Source organism: Arachis hypogaea, chromosome 6 (genome assembly GCF_003086295.3).
Source record: "Arachis hypogaea cultivar Tifrunner chromosome 6, arahy.Tifrunner.gnm2.J5K5, whole genome shotgun sequence".
In the NCBI taxonomy this organism is placed as follows: domain Eukaryota; kingdom Viridiplantae; phylum Streptophyta; class Magnoliopsida; order Fabales; family Fabaceae; genus Arachis; species Arachis hypogaea.
This window is the reverse complement of record NC_092041.1, coordinates 7,620,477-7,638,937: the sequence shown is the minus strand read 5'-3', so window position 1 is coordinate 7,638,937 and position 18,461 is coordinate 7,620,477. Positions and strand designations below refer to the sequence as shown.

Genomic DNA, 18,461 nt, shown 5'->3' with positions numbered 1-18,461 from the left:
ACACCTCAGAACACAAGACTAGCAATTGCTCAGACACTAAATATTAAACATATCGGAGCACAAGACAAATACCTGGGACTGCCCTCTATAGTTCAAAAATCAAAGAAAGCAACCTTTGGAGCTATCAAGGATAAAGTTCAGAAGAAGATTATGGGTTGGAAAAGAAGTCTATTGTCATCAGGTGGTAGGCACACGCTATTGAGAGCGGTGGGAAAGGCGATTCCTATTTATACACTCTCTTGTTTCAAGCTCCCGGACACGCTGTTGACTGAGATTCATAGCATGCTCTCGCAATTTTGGTGGGGTCAAAAAGGCGTAGAACGAAGAATGGTTTGGATTAAACGGGACACAATGACGAGACCGAAGAAAGATGGCGGGCTGGGGATCAAGGACCTAAGGGCGCAAAATTTGGCTTTATTGGGAAAACAATGTTGACGTCTAATGAAATACCCTAATTCTACTCTATCAAGAATGCTCAAAGCTAAATATTTCAGATATACAGATTTTCTACATGCAGAGATAGGAAGCGTATCGTCGGGGGGCTGGAGAAGTGTTCTTGAAGGGCGCAAGGTGATCGAGAAAGGCTTGTTATGGAAAATAGGCTCTGACACGAATGTTCGCATCTTCCATGACCCCTGGCTCCCACCACCAGTGCCCTTTAATGTCCCTCAAAATGCACTCACAATCCCGCCAGATCTGCAAGTGTATTACGTTAGTGCGTTACTATATCCTGATAGAAGCTGGAATAGAAATCTGATTGAGGAGGAGGATGAAGTTAATTGGTGCTGGACAAAATCTGGTATATATGAAGTTGGGTTAAGATACAAAATTGTTTATGGATTCTTTCATTCTTCTACTTCATTGAGGCCCCAGAATATACACAACAGAGTCTGGAATAGCATTTGGGAGTTGAAATTATCACATAAAATTAAGATTTTTCTATGAAAAAGTCTTCATAAAAAGCTTCCAGTGTTGCAACAAGTCCACAGCCAGTTTGCATCCACTCCTGCCACCTGTCCAAGATGCATGTTGAAGGTTGAATCAATTTCTCATGCTTTGTTCCAATGCCCCCTATCTTTAATAATATGGAGACTAAACTTAATAACCCCTGACCTATGGATGAGAGAAAAAGAGACATTTTTCAATTGGTGGCAACGAGTCTTATCCTGGGCAGCGGCTCAATTAGACGGTAGACAAAAGACCCTCCTCATAGCGGCACTGTGTTGGAGCACTTGGAAAGCGAGGAATCGGTGTATTTTTTAGAAGGTAATAAGCCCGGCACCAGAAATAGTGAAAGAAGCCAGCAATTTAGTGCGTGAACTCGTAAGCCATACCTGATAGATGCTGCTAATTTTCTTTACTCTTACTTTACTCTTCTTTAAGCTTTTAGTCTTTCAGTCACAGTTGGTGATAAATGGGAATACTCAATTCTTTTGTACTTCCTTATGGAAACACTTTTATTTTATATTAATAAAATAACATTTATCTTTAAAAAAATGATAACTCTATTTATATTAGTACAATCAAGTAAATATTTAAACTATTAGTCTCTAAGATTTGAGTTAGGTAATTTAGTATTTTTAATAATGATGTTTAGGATAAAATAAATTTTTATGATAGTTATATAAAATTTTAAATTTATTAGTGACTAATGATAACTTTATTTATATTAGTACAATCAAGTAAATATTTAAACTATTAGTTTCTAAAATTTGAGTTAGGTAATTTAGTATTTTTAATAATGATGTTTAGGATAAAATAAATTTTTATGATGGTTATATAAAATTTTAAATTTAAAAAATAAAAGAGTTTATTTATTATAATTATGTTTATTTTGAATTTTTTTATTTTAAAATTATTTTATTTTAAAATTTTATATAAAATTTTAAAGAATTTAAAGAAATAAATTATTTTTCATTAATAAACATGTTTATTATAATTTTTTTTAAGTTTTAAAAGCTATTTTATCAAACACAATTGTAGTGTTTGTGCTTATTAAAAATTATTTTTAATTTGATTTTACTAAATGCAAGTGTTGCGGCTCTTAAAAAGCTATCTTTTAAAAGACAGTTCATAAGCTACTTTACCAAACCAAGCCTTAATCTCGAATAAGCTCGAAATGAAAGAATTAACATATTTTATTTTGTCAAGTATTACATTTTGTTATATCTTAATATTAAAAAAATAAATTGATATAAGAAAATGTAATACTTAACAAAATAAAGTATGTTAATTTTTTAATTTGGAGTTTATTCAATATTAAATTAAATATGTAACTTTTGAACCCTTGGTTTTTACTTAAATAGACGAGTGAACTAATCGTTCGACCAATTTAAATTAGTTTAATGCTTTTACTTTTATTATCAAAATTTTGCCAAATACACTAATACTTTCCCTTAAAAAAAATCTTTTTCTAATAATTTTTTTTTCTAACAATATAACTGAAACAAACTCTAATAAAAGGAGTTAATACTTAATTTGACACCTGAAATTTGAAATCGGATTTAATTTTACTCTTCAAATTTTAATGGACTCAAATTAGACCTGAAAAATTATAATCCTAACTCACATTCATTCTTGAACTAATCTTCGCGACATATTGATTTGGTATATTAAATTGTTGTGATTTGAATTTTTTACCCAGATTTCATATGATCAAAGATTTATTAGAGTTCCAAAACCTTAATTGTTGTTCCCAAACTCGCAAAATTTTTTAAATTTATCTTGTTATTATCATCTTCACAAGAATGTTCTAGAGCTAATCAAACATTTAGGAAATCTAGTAGATCTTAGTCACATAAAATACAAATAAGGAGTTAAAATTTTAACAAATTAGTGTGTAAAATCAACATATCATTTACAAAAATCAGCTTAAAAACTAACTTAAATTACTATTATAAATTTTGGGAGCTAAATTAAATTAATTATAATTTTAAAAATTAATTTAAATCCAATCTTAAATTTTAAAAGTCAAATTAAATATTAACTCCTAATAAAAGTGTTATGGTCTAATTCCTCAACTTAGCCTAGGACTATTACTAGCCTAAGAATCGTGTTTTTTAAATGCTGGTTCATAAGAAGTAATATCTGATACATATCGCAATTAGATTAGTAATAAATCTAGACAGATTTCATTCAAATTTCATTAAGATCATTCATTCATTCAAGCACTATAAATACACATTCAGAATATATTATCAAACTCTAATCCTTATATTTCTCATCATTTCTTGTAGGTAGGCTACATCAATTCTTGGAACGAAGATTCGAAAATTTGCCATCCTCTTCCTTAGAATTCTCTCAACTTAAAATTCAGGCAAGTTCTACTCCAAAAAAAAAAAAATCAGAAAAAAAGTTTATCTCCTTTTAGTAACTATATATATTTGTCATTTCAGCAATTTTTTGTTAACATTCACAATATTCTAACATGAAACATTGTATAAGAGAAAAACATGCATGTATAACTAACACATGCTCTAAATTAATCTCATTTTAAAAAAGTTATATATTTAATAATATCAATTTAATAAAATAAATTATTATTTTTGCCTCTAAAAAAATTTTATTTTTGATAAATATATAATTTTTTCATAAGAGAAAAAACTGCATGTACAACTTAAACTAATCCCTTAGTTGTCATATACATGCTCTAAATAATCTCAAAGAAAGTTATAGGAATATTTCATTATATCAATCCATTAGAACAAACACTCATTTTAGTTAAGGATATTTATGGGTCGAATAAAATCGAATTTGTCATGATCCATATTCGACACAAAATATACATTGAATCTATTTGTTAGACTTTAACTTAGCATTAGACTCGATAAAACTTAAATATTTTCGGGCCATAAGTATACCGAGTATAAATCCGGTAAAAACTGAATCTTTAAAACTTTAATAATAATTTATAAAAAAATTTATTTATACAAAATTTATTTATGATGTACTTATTTATAAAAAAAAAAACTTGTTATAAAAAAGTTGATATCCATATTTGAACTTGAATTTGTTTATAAATTCTAATTTGATATTTCTTTGATCTATTTTCTAATTTAACAAGTGTGATTAAAAATAAAACAATAAACTTATAATTAATATAACATAATACTAAAATTAATTTAAAACATATATACATTTTTTAGTTCCTTTAAAACTCATATGGATCAGGTGAAACCGGGTTTGTCTTAACTCGGATCCGACCCAAAATAATAATTTAGTCTATTTTTGAGACATTTATGCAATCCTAAACCCAGTAAAATTATACCAAATTAATTTCTAAAATATTTTAGGCCGGGCTGAATTTCGGGGCAAGCCGGGCGTATGCCCCTTAATTTTAGTATTTTGAGTGGTTGCACCCTTGGGGGAGTTATGCATTTTGATTTGATCAGCTCTTCTTAAGGGGGCGTTTCTTTGTTTTGTTCATTATATTTTCGTACACTAGTGAAATGAATATCCGATATATTTATTTTTCACATTGTTTAGTATTTTTATTGTCTACCTATACTTTTTATTAAAAAAATTAATTTGGAGAAAAATTTTTATTTGTATACTATTTTTTTAATTTTTTTATTTATTGTTCTTTTTCATTGTAGACATGATTTATGATAAAATTTAATAGGATCATTTGATTTATGTAATTAACTTCACTAAATTACATAAGGTTTTGTTGTTACTTTTTTTTTATTGTTATCTTTTACCCTTCACTAAAAAAATTGTCATAAAAGATTGACTTAAAAATTAAAATCATCACATTTAAAAGATAAAAAGATCTATTTTTTTAATAGGCTTGTAAAAAATTTTGAATATTTCTTCCTATATTTAGTTTATTACTTTATTTTGTCAAATTGAGATCATTATTAAAGAATAAAAATATTAGTTTTTTTTAAAAGCTATTTTGTCAAAAATTAAATATTTTAAATAATAATATAACAATTTATTCCAATCCAATAGTAGAAATATTTTTATGTAAAAATAAAAATCATATCTTAATATTGAAGCTATAAATTGGGAAAATATCATATTCTTCCTAATGATCAAGTTTTTGTCTGAATCTAAGATATTAATTAAAAGCTAAATTCACGATGCGATGGTTTTAGAGGCAAAAAAAAGAAAACAAGAAAGGTTAATACCAATGGCTTAAATATTAATCTTGAACTAACTTGAGTAATGAAGCTGCATGTGATATAAGCTTCTACTTAAATTCTAAACAATTGTAAAAGAAGAGGAAAACATATTGAAGGGAAAAAAAAAATTCTCCTTTTTGCAGAGAGATCAGAGGAAGCTCACTCAGTCACTCATGAGCATAAAATAACCGAGTAATTGAAAGGTGAATAGCTTAGTAAGAAGGAAACATGTCAATAAAAAAATTATAATCAATATTTCAATGGTAAGTTTTGGGAACTATCTCCTATCTCTTTCATCTTTTCATATATATATATATATATATATATATATATATATATATATATATATATATATATATATATATATTACTTACTCTTTTATATAATTTTATTAGTTTTATATGTTAAGCATTTTGTGGTAGATTTTTTTTGTTGTCAATTTTTTTTTAAAGTGTAGGCTCATCTTTAAAGTTTAAATACTTTTTACCAAGTAAAAAATGTTGCACTCTTTATTAATTAAATAAATCTTAATTATTAATTTATTATATTTTATATGTGTGATATAAAAAAAAGCAATACACTCCTTATTAATTAAATAAATCTTAATTATTAATTTATTATATTTTATATGTGTGATATAAAAAAAAGCAATACACTCCTTATTTTATGTGGAGCGCATTAGTATATATCTTAAGTTTGATATTTATTTGAGTAAAGTATTGTTTTTGTTCTCAACGTTTGGGATAAGTCTCAAAGTTATTTCTAACGTTTCAATCGTCTTATTTAAGTTTCTAAAGTTTCAAAATTGGCCCAATATTGTCATACCGTTAGAATTCGCTAACAGAATTGACGGCTGGACAAAATTGAGATGATTTTGAAACATTAGGGATTTAAATAGAACGAAAACGTTGGGGACAAAAATGATACATAGAAATAAATTTTAATTTTATCCTTCAATAATATCATTTTTTTTACTGTATATAATATTCAATTATTTTTTAATCATATCTAAGTAAATTACACTTAATCACACTACTTTTATTTTAAATAATTTTTTTATATTTTTATATTAACTTATAACTTTAAGTGTAAAATTATAAAAAATAAATTTATTTAGAATGAAAATAATGTGATTAAGTGTAATTTACTTAGATTAAAAAATACTTGAATACTATGAATAGTAAAAAATTGATATTATTGAAGGATAAAATTAAAATTTATTTTTATGTCTCAATTTTGTTATGCCGTTAATATGGATCTCTAACGGCAGGACAACATTGAGTCAATTTTGAAACGTTAGGGACTTAAATAGAACGAATCAAAACGTTAGGGATAATTTTGGGACCCAAACATTGGGGTCAAAAACGATACTTTACTCTATTTATTTTTAATCTAATTGAGGACCTCATAATATTTTATAGAATTTCATTTCTATATCCGTTGTTTCATTTCTAGGGAACTTAACTTTTCCAACTACCTTATTAATTTATTTTAGGTGATATGAGTATTGTTTAAGAACTTAACAACTTAAATTATACTATTAGAACATTAAATCAATTATTTCAGTTAGTTAATTGTCATAACATCTGGTCCCCACATAAAACATTTCCTAAAATCAATCAATCAATCATATCATATCAAATAAAGAAACAAAATAAAAAAGATCTTCTCCTATATTTTTGTAGGAAAATTTTCAGAAAACATCTCTCCAGCATTATAATTATATATATATATATATATATATATATATATATATATATACAGGTGAGTGAGTTCATGAAGTTTGTAATTCACAGAACAAAGATACACGTTGTTCCTCATCACATGACCATGAAGCCGTTCTTGTCGATGCCGTTAAGGCCTTGTTCATTTTTTCTCATACTGGTACTTTACTACCATTTAATAATTTTTTGTTAATTATTTACCATTTAATAATATACTTATATATGTTTTTTTTTGTGACAGACATACTTTATTCTACTTGTGTCGTTGATACTATGCTCATATGTATTGTTCACACGCTTGGAGTATCATGTGAATTTAAATTCACATAAAGTTCTCTTTCAATTCCAGTCAGAAATTGAGGCATTGACAACACTCATACAACCCATGAATTATTCCTCCAAGAATTTAGCAAGATTTATAAATTCATCTCTCAATGCTACCAACATCTCATTCTCTGACATTAAAACCAAGGTTAATTTAATGTTAATCAGTACAAATATTATTGTTTCAACATTTTAATCTAACCTTGTTTGTTTTATTTATTTTCTGGTGTAGGTCGCTCCATTATTATTTGAATCATTTGAGACGGTTCCTCAATTAGCCCAAATCTCATACATAGGAATGGAAGGTTACTTTTTTTCATTCTACAATGGTGATCATGGTCAACCTCTCGCAATATACTCAAATCGTTCAACATCTTCTTCCATTATTTCTAAGCATTATTATGTTCAGCCGGTGAATCCTGACAATGGAAAATTATATGGGAATGCAACAATATTTGATTCCTATGTTAATACAACTTGGGTTGGGGAAGCATTAAATGGTTCAAATGATGGATTTGTCACATTGGAAAAAAAGCTTAGCAATGATCAAGAATTCTTGTTCATTAGTTCATCAAGAATCACAAAAACAGGTTCAGTGATCTCTCTTGGAGTTCAAGCAACAAAAATAACTGATTTTTTCTTTAGTGTTATTAGTCATCATCAAGGTGCCATGTTGTATCTAGCTACAAAAGATGGACAAGTGCTTCAAGAAGGGATCAAGAATACTCATATGATTGTTTCTAAGAACGACACGGTTTCGTTTCAATATGTGAATAATCACACTAGTTATTATCAGGGTTCAGTTACATGCAAAAATGATGGTGAAGTTGTTGCTTCTACTTTGAAGATTCAGGGTGTTGAGTATTTAATGCGCTGCTCCTCAATTCAGATAATGGGAATCAAATTGGTACAACTTCTTAATCTTTTTATTTATCATCTAAAAACAATTATATTTTTTTATTGATTATCTTTGAACATGTTTATCGTTACTTGGAGCACAAGTTTCTTATATTCTTTAGTTTCTTGTTTGATTATTTACATATAATATGTGTTCAGGTGTATGTTGTGGGAGTGCCGAAAAATGGAGCAATGATCAGTTTCATAAAGGAATTTAAGAGATATGGGTTGATGGTACTGAGTGCCATGGTGATTATGTCCTTAATTGGCACGATTAGCATTGTAATTATGAAAAAGGCACTAAAGAAGCAAAAAGAAGCAACGGAGGAAGCTGACAGAAAGAGTAAGAATAAGAGCATTGCTTTTGCAACAGCATGCCATGATGTTCGTGCTTCCCTCGCAGCCCTGACTGGTTTGATAGAGTTGTCATCTTCGCAACTTGTCCCTTCTTCATCAGAACTAAACTCCAATCTCAAACAAATGGACTCTTATACCAAAGATTTACTAGGTAACATTGCCTAATTATTCCTCTTAATTACCCTTATTGCAAGTACTTCATTTATTTTATTTTTCATCTTACAAGACACCTGCATATAATATAAAGTAATAAATTATATAACAGTCAATACTGTTAACATTCCTCTGTGTTACTGTGTTTGCTGTCATTTACATTAATAATAAGATAAATTCAAAAAGGTTCATTTATAAAAAGATTTTGCTCATGAAAGATGCAACTCATTTCAATATTAAAATCACTCCCTAAACTTTTTGACCTTGCAAATCTATATCAATAAAATCTGATGAAATTATTTCTTGTTTCTTAGAGTAGCATCTATATTTTATATGTAGATATAACAGTTTCACAAAGACATATTTACCATCCATGTGTAATGGTATATTAACTTGATTAACATTAAATCCAATGAATAGGAATGCTGAATTCCATATTGGATGCAAGCAAGATTGAAGCAGGGGAAATGCAACTTGAGGAAGAAGAATTTGATGTGTTCCAATTCCTAGAGGAGGTAGTTGATTCTTACCATAATGTGGCTATGAAGAAAGGAGTAGATATTGTATTGGAACCTTTCAATGACTCAGTTCACAGATATTCACACACAAAGGGTGACAGAGTTAAACTCAAGAGAGTCTTATGCAACTTATTAGACAATGCTGTTAAATTCACTGATGAAGGACACATAGCAGTTAGGGTAAGGGCACAGAAACCTGCATTGCAAAACTCAATGTCAATGATGAGGGTTACTAACCAAAATAGACCTTGGTCATGCTTATTCATCAAAAGAAAAAATAATGAACGACGGAATGATGATGACATAGAAGCTTCTAATTCAACCCAACCAGATCCTAGTAATACCATGGATTTCATATTTGAAGTTGAAGATACTGGCAAAGGAATTCCCAAAGACAAGCATGAGTCTGTGTTTGAGAATTATGTCCAAGTCAAAGAAACTGCTATTGACCATGGTGGAACTGGCTTGGGACTTGGCAGTGTGAGATCTTTGGTATGTAACCATTTTGAACCTTTCTATAATCACACACGTATTTTGATATAAATCATGTTTAGGTACATTGATTTTTTGATGTAACAATTTTGTCAATGTGAGTATTAGACAGTTTTTCTTGGAGGGAGGGAAGAGCTCTTAATAAGGAAATAACTAACATGTTTTTTTTTCCTCCCTATCTAGGTTCGATTGATGCATGGAGATATTAGAATTGTGGAGAAGGATAATGGTGGAAAAGGAACATGTTTCAGGTTCAATGTGCACCTCACTGTATGTGATAAAAGAACAGATGATATCACAAGAGAAAGTGAATCTAAACCAGTTGACAGAACTCAATCACACAGGTCAACCATTCATGCTACTAGTTCTGGTTCAAGCATGTGTTCCTTGAGTCCCAAGTTACCTATTTGCGGCCCTAGCACTTTTCGGCATGAGGGATCTCGAGTTGTTCTCTTGATTCAAGGAGAAGAGCGCCGAAGAGCAACACAAAGGTTCATAGAGAGAAAAGGGATCAAAGTTAAGGTTGTTAAGCAGTGGACTAATCTGTCTCATACCCTCAATAAGATAAAAAAGAAGGGTCTGAATAGCTTAAGTTCAGGTTCTAGTTCTAGTTCTGCAACACATGGTTCTACTAATGCCCCTTTGAGTGTTTCGATGGATGAAATTGAATCTACCCAAGGATTCATCCTGATTGTGATTGATGCAAAAGCAGGACCATTTCAAGAACTATGCAGGGTGGTCTCTGAATTCAAGAGAGGCATTTGTGTTTCTTGTAGAGTTGTTTGGTTAGAGAATCCAATTTCTCCTAATCTTGATTTCAATAGCCTAAATGAGGATGATTATGATCCCAATGACATTGTTCTTCATAAACCATTACATGGTACCTCTTTGTTCCAAGTTTTAAGTCTTCTTCCAGAGTATGGTGATGGATCAATGCAAAGAGCTGAACTAGAAAAGTGCGGCACTTCAAGGTCAAGGAGTGGGAAGGAACCACAACAATCCATTGGAGATCAATCTCATGATCAAGGAGGAACAAAAGAGTGTGAAGTTCCAAGAAGCAGTGACAAGCCCTTGAGTGGTAAGAGAATCATGGTGGTTGAAGATGATAACACGATCCGCAAGATAGCTTCTGCTTCTTTGGAACAGCTTGGTGCTTCTGTTGAGAAATGTGAGAATGGTGAACAAGCTGTGGAGCTAGTTAAAGAGGGTCTAGCTAGAGATTTTCCAAATCTTCCATATGATTACATCTTTATGGACTGCCAGGTAATTAATTATAGTCACTGCCAAGTTTTCTATTGTATTACTGGATATCATATGGGTGCAATAAAGTTGATTAGTGTTACTGTTTGTGATTGAACAGATGCCAGTGATGAATGGATATGAGGCAACAAGGCTAATAAGAGAGATAGAGAAAGAGTATAATATTCACATTCCTATATTTGCATTAACTGCTAATACTCAGGAAGAGGCAAATCCATTAGAAGCTGGAATGGACCATCACTTAGTCAAACCCATTGACAAAAAGGGTTTGCTTGAAGCCATCACAAAAGTACACGATAGAGTTGCCATTAGCGAATAGAGAGTGAAATTTATGTATTTCTTGGTAGTTCCGTACGTATATATTTTGGGGTATATAGCATATTTTTTAGGTAGGATTTACTAGCTAACCTTGTTGAAGTGCATATGTTATTTGTAGAAGCTCAAACTTCACTAGTTTCTTTTTCAATAGTCAACACTGAAACTTGGATTCTTTCTCCATATTTTGTTATGTAAAATTTGCACAACTCCTTTATAAAATGTTCTAGCTTTTCAAACATACTAGAGTGAGACCGCGCAATACGCAGAGAGGTAAATTATTTATATTATATAGTATATTTTAATAAATGTATATTAAAAATATTTTACAGAATATATCATTTTAAGATTTTAAATTTATTTATTTTTAAAAAAGACATAAGTTATGTATATTAAAGTTGTACAAAACTGCATCTTATTTTTTTGTCATTTTTTGATTTTTGATTTGTATTAATTGCTACACTTTGCCTTTTCATGCGTTTTTTTTTTGTAAATAATTAAAAAATGAATGAATGAGAATGAAAAACATATTAAAATGTTATATTTTTTTAAAAAAAATTTTGACAATTGGTATGAAAAATTAAGAAATAAAAAATAGTAAGAGTCTTAATAATTAATATATATAAGTTGTAATTTGAATATTTGTAACTGAAATTTTTTATAATAGTCTTAATATGTATAAATTGTAGAATTTGAATATTTGTAACTGAAATTTTTTATAATTATTATTATAACACTTTTTAATATATGTTTATTATATTTAATTAGTACTTGATGCTTCAATTGAATAATAGATAAGAGTTTTTTTTAATTTTTTTAAAATATTTTACTAAATAGTAATTGATTGATTAACATCTTTTGCCAAGTTATTAGAATTGCTAATGGGATATTATTAATAAAGAAGAGAAAAGGTTTAAACTTTTATATATTATAAATAAATAAATAGATACTTCCTCCGTCGATTGTTATCTTGTTAAGAATTAAGATATCATGACAATAAGCTATATTATTCTTTCTTTTCTTTATCATTATTTTCCGGGTCCTCTATTCTTCTCTTTAAATCTTTTTCTAGGGCCTGATTCTTCATATCTTCCACCAAAGAAGCGCAAGGATGACGAGGGAGACAGCCATCCTTGATGAAGTTAATTACTGTAGTTGAGTCAGATTCTACAATCACATTCCCGTGATCATTTGCCACAGCTGAAGACCACAAAGAATTCCCCAAAGGTATGCATGAACTACCGAATTATCAAGGATGAGTCAACCACAAGCAACGCTGCCCAAGCTAGCTGTGAAAGAACCATCAACATTCAATTTGACAAATTGACAATTCTGAGGTGGTGGTGTACAACGGATGAGCAGCATAGCACGGACTAGACGCAGTAGGGGAGTGTTCAAAAGTTCGTCGTCCTGATTCCAATTTGGTTGGTGACACAAATTGGGTGCATTCTATCACCTTCGAAGACAAATTTGTTCCTGACAAACCATAATGTAGAGATTGCAACTACAATGGTGCACAGCCAAGCCTTAGAATTCTGCATTCCAAACCCTACGCAGAGGTTTCGGGACAGGGAGTGTATAATTTCTTTTTATTACTTTTCATTTTGTATGTCTTTAAAGAATACTTTTAGATTACTTGTTAATCCCAAATATAGTCAAACATCTCGTCTCCATAAGATAGCTAACTCAAATTATTAATTTAAACCTTGTGAAAACTACTACATAGTTTTTCTTTCCCCAATTCCTGCCTTCGTCTGTTACAAAGTATCAACATAATCCGCGTCAAATAGTTTGTCACCTTAATAGATTTTACAATGAACAAGCAACTAATGTGCTTCTAATTTGTACTAGCCCTAACTTAGCTGTAGCATAAAAGTTTTAGAAACGGGATGAATAAATTAAACCAAAATAAAATAGCAACTCCGTAATAAAAGGAACTTACACCGGGTTGGCAAAAATCAAACTACGAGTAAAAGATATAGAATACCGAACATGATTCCCAATAGTGCGCCCAGTACTCTAATATTAGCTCCTTGAAACCAGATTGCCTCATCAAGCATCAATAAACTTGATATCAAACGAGGGACTTATCTGCCATACATTTAGCGCTGCATACTCCTCTAAACACTCTTTCAATTGACCTTCGCTGTACCCCTGTTCCAAAGCCAAAAAGTAATGCAGTCAGGCTATACAAGATTAGAACATGATCTTTAAAACAAACCCATAGGCTTCATATTGAAGATTGCCTACACTCCTCATAACGTCAATGCTTTTGTAGTGTACGGCCCTTTATTCAATAAAGTAAGATTCTTTTTGTTATTATTTTTAGGGTCCTTTTAGTTTTCAACCTCACGTGTTAGCAGTCAAACTTAGCCCAAATAGGGTAGTATGAACTATGAACTGACCTTTCTAGATATCCAATTCAGTGCATCACCATAGCTGACATCCGTTTTGCCACTCCTTGCAGCTTCATCACGCAGAATGGAATAAATATCTGATATGGCATCCAGACCAGATCTCTGACGTTCATCGGAGTACAAAGAGAATTTTGACATCTGCATTAACCTCAGTGCCTCGTCCACATCACTCTGAGCAACAGTTTCAGAGAAACGGAGTCTTGCAAGCGCCTGTCAAGAAATTGGAGACAATCTAAGCATACACACAGACCACTAATCCATCCAAACATATATATATATCCCAAATACTTAGTTATTGATCTCCTTTGCCTCATCTGAACTTAATTTTTATGCAACCTGTAAAGAAACTTAAATTATCAAGCAGAATCAACAATTAAAAGAAAAAAGGACTTACAGCTGATACACGGAGAATACTGAGCAATGTTCTGACAGTTGTGTATGAATGGGGAGTACTAGACTTGGCTTCTTCTTGTCGAATGCTGGAGTATGCACTTGCAATATACTCTTCCAGATCTCTTGGGACACTGGGAGATGATCTTCTTGCAGCAGATATATAGGCACTGGAAAAATGCCAAGCAATTTAATTTGTAATAATTTTCTTTTACAAGCAAGAAGAGCATACTTGAAACTGAGAGATGTCAAAGAATCATGCAATCAAATGGACATCATATATGCAATAAACTCCAATATGACAAAAACGAATAAATAAAAATCAGAGCAGTTAGTAATCCTTCTGTAATTACCGAAGAACAGAGGGATCAAGAGGAGTAAATCCTAGTGCAGGGGACTCTTTATTTTGGTGGACATAGACAACATGCCTAGCCATTTCAAGATCACTATCCATATCAGCTCGATCAAGGATTAACCACAGCAAATCAAATCTTGATAGGAGGGCAGGGGGAAGATTAATATTTTCAGCTGGAGTTCTTCGTAGATCATATCTTCCCCTTCACAATAAAGTGTAGATAAAATTAGATTTTGGGAACCACATGCATGAACATCAATAAGAACCTGTCACCACCTAGTTGAAAAGAAATAACAATACCAGGCGGGATTAGCTGCAGCAAGCACAGCAGTCCTTGCATTCAGTGAAGTAGTGATCCCAGCTTTGGCAATGCTAACAGTCTGCTGCTCCATGACTTCATGTATAGCTGTTCGATCTGATTCATCCATCTTGTCAAACTCATCAATGGCACATATGCCCATATCTGCTAACACCTGAAATCCAGAATATTCCATCATACATTAACAGCTGGATAAATACAGTTCAGAGGACATTGATGTATTGATATAGGAACTACGGAAATAATTTAGAGAAAACAATCATTCACCATTTTAATTTTGCAGGCACTAACAGCATTGCTTGTGTTTAACTGTTTTACCACATTTTTTGCTAACTTAAGTGCAACATAATCACTAGGGAATATAAAAAGAAATTGTATCACTACAAAATGGAAGCTGGCATTACCAATGCTCCACCTTCAAGAACCATCTCATTTGTCACTGGATCTCTCTGAACAGCAGCAGTTAGACCAACTCCACTACTACCTCTTCCAGTGGTGTACACCCCCCTTGGAGCTACATTGATTATATGCTTAAGGAGCTGACTCTTGGCAACACCAGGATCACCCATCAAACATATGTGTAAATCTCCTCTAATCTGCAATTAAATGAAGACTGATAAGTAGTAGGTAAATAACATACCATAGGAACTATAAGCTAAACAGAATACAAAATAAACAAAACCAAAATGTATAATCAAAATCATACAAACTTAGTCGTATTTACACGTTAGAAATTGGTAAGTGTCATATGAAAACAATTTCTATTCCCTACCAACTCAACATGAATATCCAGCAAAGAAAAATACTCCACTTAACATATTTGGTTCAATGTTTATATAGTTACCTTCATTCCATCTTTCAGCTTCCGATGGGGAGCACCAACAAGAAGAAGAAGCAGTGCTTTTTTAATATCTTCATGTCCAAAAATTTCAGGAGCCAATGATCTTGCTAACTTATTGTAGATGTCACCATCTTCTGCTAAACGAGCAATCTGCTCCTCCTCGTCTCCTCTAAGTTCATATCTGTGAAAGAATAAATTGATTATGCAGCTGCTGTTTCCCCAACTACTCTACTATGAGTAAAATTAATCAAGGATTTCATTTTGTACAAGTCATAAAAAGCCCAATCAAAGCTGCTTATTTATAAAAAGAAATAAACATATATTATTAAAAAATGTATTTTTTGGCAGACCTGACAGAACCTAATTTATTGGAAGTGGGATTAAAAAAAGTGCCAGCCATTATCAGTTAAGATTAAAAAAAAGGTAACTCACTCCTCATATTTTTTCTTGAAATGAGTTACAGACATCGCCTCTAAGTAAGTGTCAGCAACCAGACCAGCACGCATTGCTCTGAAACCAGTGTAAGGTATAGGAAGAAAAATCCCAGATAATTCAACCACATCGCCAGGAGCCACCTGACAACATACAAGAAGCAGGAAAGGGTTAAAAACAGAATCAGATAACTAGCCAGCTAAGCTTCCATAGCTGAATCATTTGTCACTAATTCTCAGTATGCCCATCTATTTTCAGCAAAGATTTTATTCATGAGCTTTTAAGGAAATATAAACAGTAAAGGAAGTCCAAGTATGAAGTTAACACAACTATCACATGCTTGATAAATAAAACTATGTTCTGACTGTTAGTTTAATGTCAACAGGTAGAAAATAGCACCTTTCTTGTGAGCTCTCCCCTGAAATGAACAGTCATTGTTCGTGGAATATGGCCCTTTGGAACATGTTCAGCTAATTCTTGAATTTTTGCCTGCAGTTAAACCATATCTCCAGTTACTTAGTTAAAGTAAACAAGTAATTGTACAGAAAAATAAGAAGTCCGCACATTTTGATGACTGAGACAGAATTGAGTACAGACCTCTTGAAATTTTAAAAACTTTGAAGCTCTCAGCTGAAGGATAAGGTTCCCCTTATTGTTGTTTATTTTACAGCGGGTGGATGGACACTCGAACAAAGGCATGAAGACTCGAGCTGTTACTTCCTGTTTGTGGAGGGGAAGGAAAAAACCATGTCAAGATTTAGTAGATTCTAACAAATAAAAACATAATGAGAAAAAAAAAATTGGGAACAGAGCAGTTGGTGCAGCGATTTCCCAAATTACCTGGTAAATTTCAAAACCACAATCTTCACATGTGTATACAGCAACCTTCATTAAAGGTTTAACATCTGAGCAGCGTGTCACTATACCAGATATCCTTACAATCTGACCAATATATGAAGCCTTCACCTCCCTAATTGTATATGGTCGTCCCTTTGAAGATGCTTTAATATAAACTTCACTGCAATGCCCACAAAAATAAGATAACTATATGCAGTGTCACATATAAGTCAGGGCAGGCATAATTTGCAAAATCTAGTCATTTTTTTTGCCACTTCCAAAAATAACACTAATGACTATTGAATTTTTTGCTACAACCAAAACACAGGAAATTGCAATGACAAGCTAAATTGCAGCATTCATAGTGCACGAAGCCAATAGATATTTAAAGGGGAAGAGGAGAAGCGATACTCACTAGTAGCGCTTGATTTCAGGAGGCATCCTCTGCTGTGGGTCTGAACCATCTTCACCGTCTGCAACTTCGTCTGATCTCTGTGTCATCAATATGTCATGGTCATCATCTATGAAGGCCTCAGTAGGTTCCGGCATGATCTCATCAATGGCATCCGAAAAAATCCCAATGTACCTCCTAGTATTCTCGGTTACACGCCTCAAAAATTCCTCGTCTAAATCCTTGTACTGAAAACCCCCAGAAATCAACAGGTGAACAGACACGCATAAATATACAGATTATCAGATCAACAAGAAGCAAAAACTAGAAGTAAAGGGAAAATGAAGTAAAATATTTACATTAATTAAATCGTCGAGATCGATCTGGACAGCACGAGTTTTGTGGTTTGCTACATCTTGCTGAAACCAAAAAGCAAATAAATAAAACGAAGCGAACTAGGGTTAGTATTCTTTGAAGTTGGATAAGTTAGGAGGAAAGAAATAAGAGGCAAAAACGAAGCTGGAGAACTTACAAGGATGTTCATGTATTTTGATTCGCCATTGATGTCAGCGAAGTTCTTGAGAAAGTCACTGGCCAAAACTGCCGGTAAAATAAAAAGAAGGAAATGGTGTTAACGAAATGACAAAAGAGAAACAACATATGAGAGAGAGAGAGAGAGAGAGAGAGAGAGAGAGGGTTTACGTTTGTCTGAGTCGAAATCGAGGACCGTGGTGTTCATCTTGCACTTCGGAGGAGACGGCGACGGAAAGAGAGTGCGTGCGAGAGAGAAGTGGGTAGAAGAGTGAGAGAGGGTAGAGTGGGAATGAAATGGAATTTGGGCGCCAAACTATAAAAGAACGAGGGAGGTTTTGGCGGGAACGACCCCCCTTGGTAAGGGTATGTAGATAAGGTGTGGTCGGGTACACGGTACACCCTAACGAATATCAGTTAAGAAATCTAAAAGCACAAAAATTATGTGGCTGCTGGGATTCGAGCCCAGGTCTCCACGGCCACAACGTGGAATTCTTACCACTAAACTACAACCACTAAACATGTTGGTTCCTCTCTATAGAAAATATTAATATATTATTTTTTTTCTATATATACATAAATGACACTTTATTTTAATATCTACCATTGAAAGTTTTTGCTAATATACAGTTATACACAAACGTTATTATAAATTTAGAATGGGCACTAAATTTAGCCGCCAATATAAAATATATATTAAAATATAAATACACATTAAAAATAAATTAAATTATATGTGTATTTATATACAAAAATATTGGTGATTAATTTTAATAGCTGAT

The 18,461-nt window shown here is 31.9% G+C and overlaps 2 protein-coding genes and 1 non-coding gene across 3 annotated transcripts; 1 reads left to right on the top strand and 2 right to left on the bottom strand.

Annotated features, from left to right (window-relative positions):
• The first annotated feature begins 441 nt into the window (after positions 1 to 441).
• LOC112805241 (histidine kinase CKI1-like) lies at positions 442 to 11,267 on the top strand. Its single transcript, XM_025847641.2, has 7 exons — positions 442 to 888; positions 7,200 to 7,322; positions 7,407 to 8,081; positions 8,231 to 8,579; positions 9,002 to 9,591; positions 9,775 to 10,854; positions 10,952 to 11,267. Exons 1-7 carry the CDS (start codon positions 442 to 444, stop codon positions 11,168 to 11,170), a joined length of 3,483 nt encoding a protein of 1,160 aa, XP_025703426.1. The 3' UTR covers positions 11,171 to 11,267.
• Positions 11,268 to 12,844: 1,577 nt separating this feature from the next.
• On the bottom strand, positions 12,845 to 18,000 carry LOC112695749 (DNA replication licensing factor MCM7). Its single transcript, XM_025748210.3, has 15 exons — positions 17,851 to 18,000; positions 17,681 to 17,748; positions 17,508 to 17,567; positions 17,173 to 17,396; positions 16,761 to 16,938; positions 16,518 to 16,640; positions 16,320 to 16,409; positions 15,921 to 16,063; positions 15,492 to 15,669; positions 15,052 to 15,243; positions 14,629 to 14,801; positions 14,327 to 14,530; positions 13,978 to 14,143; positions 13,572 to 13,793; positions 12,845 to 13,320 (listed from the first exon to the last, which is right to left on the bottom strand). Exons 1-15 carry the CDS (start codon positions 17,885 to 17,887, stop codon positions 13,219 to 13,221), a joined length of 2,160 nt encoding a protein of 719 aa, XP_025603995.1. The 5' UTR covers positions 17,888 to 18,000; the 3' UTR covers positions 12,845 to 13,218.
• A 123-nt stretch (positions 18,001 to 18,123) lies between these two features.
• On the bottom strand, positions 18,124 to 18,195 carry TRNAH-GUG (transfer RNA histidin (anticodon GUG)). The gene has a single exon. It is a non-coding gene; the product is annotated as a tRNA-His (tRNA).
• Between the last annotated feature and the right edge of the window lie 266 nt (positions 18,196 to 18,461).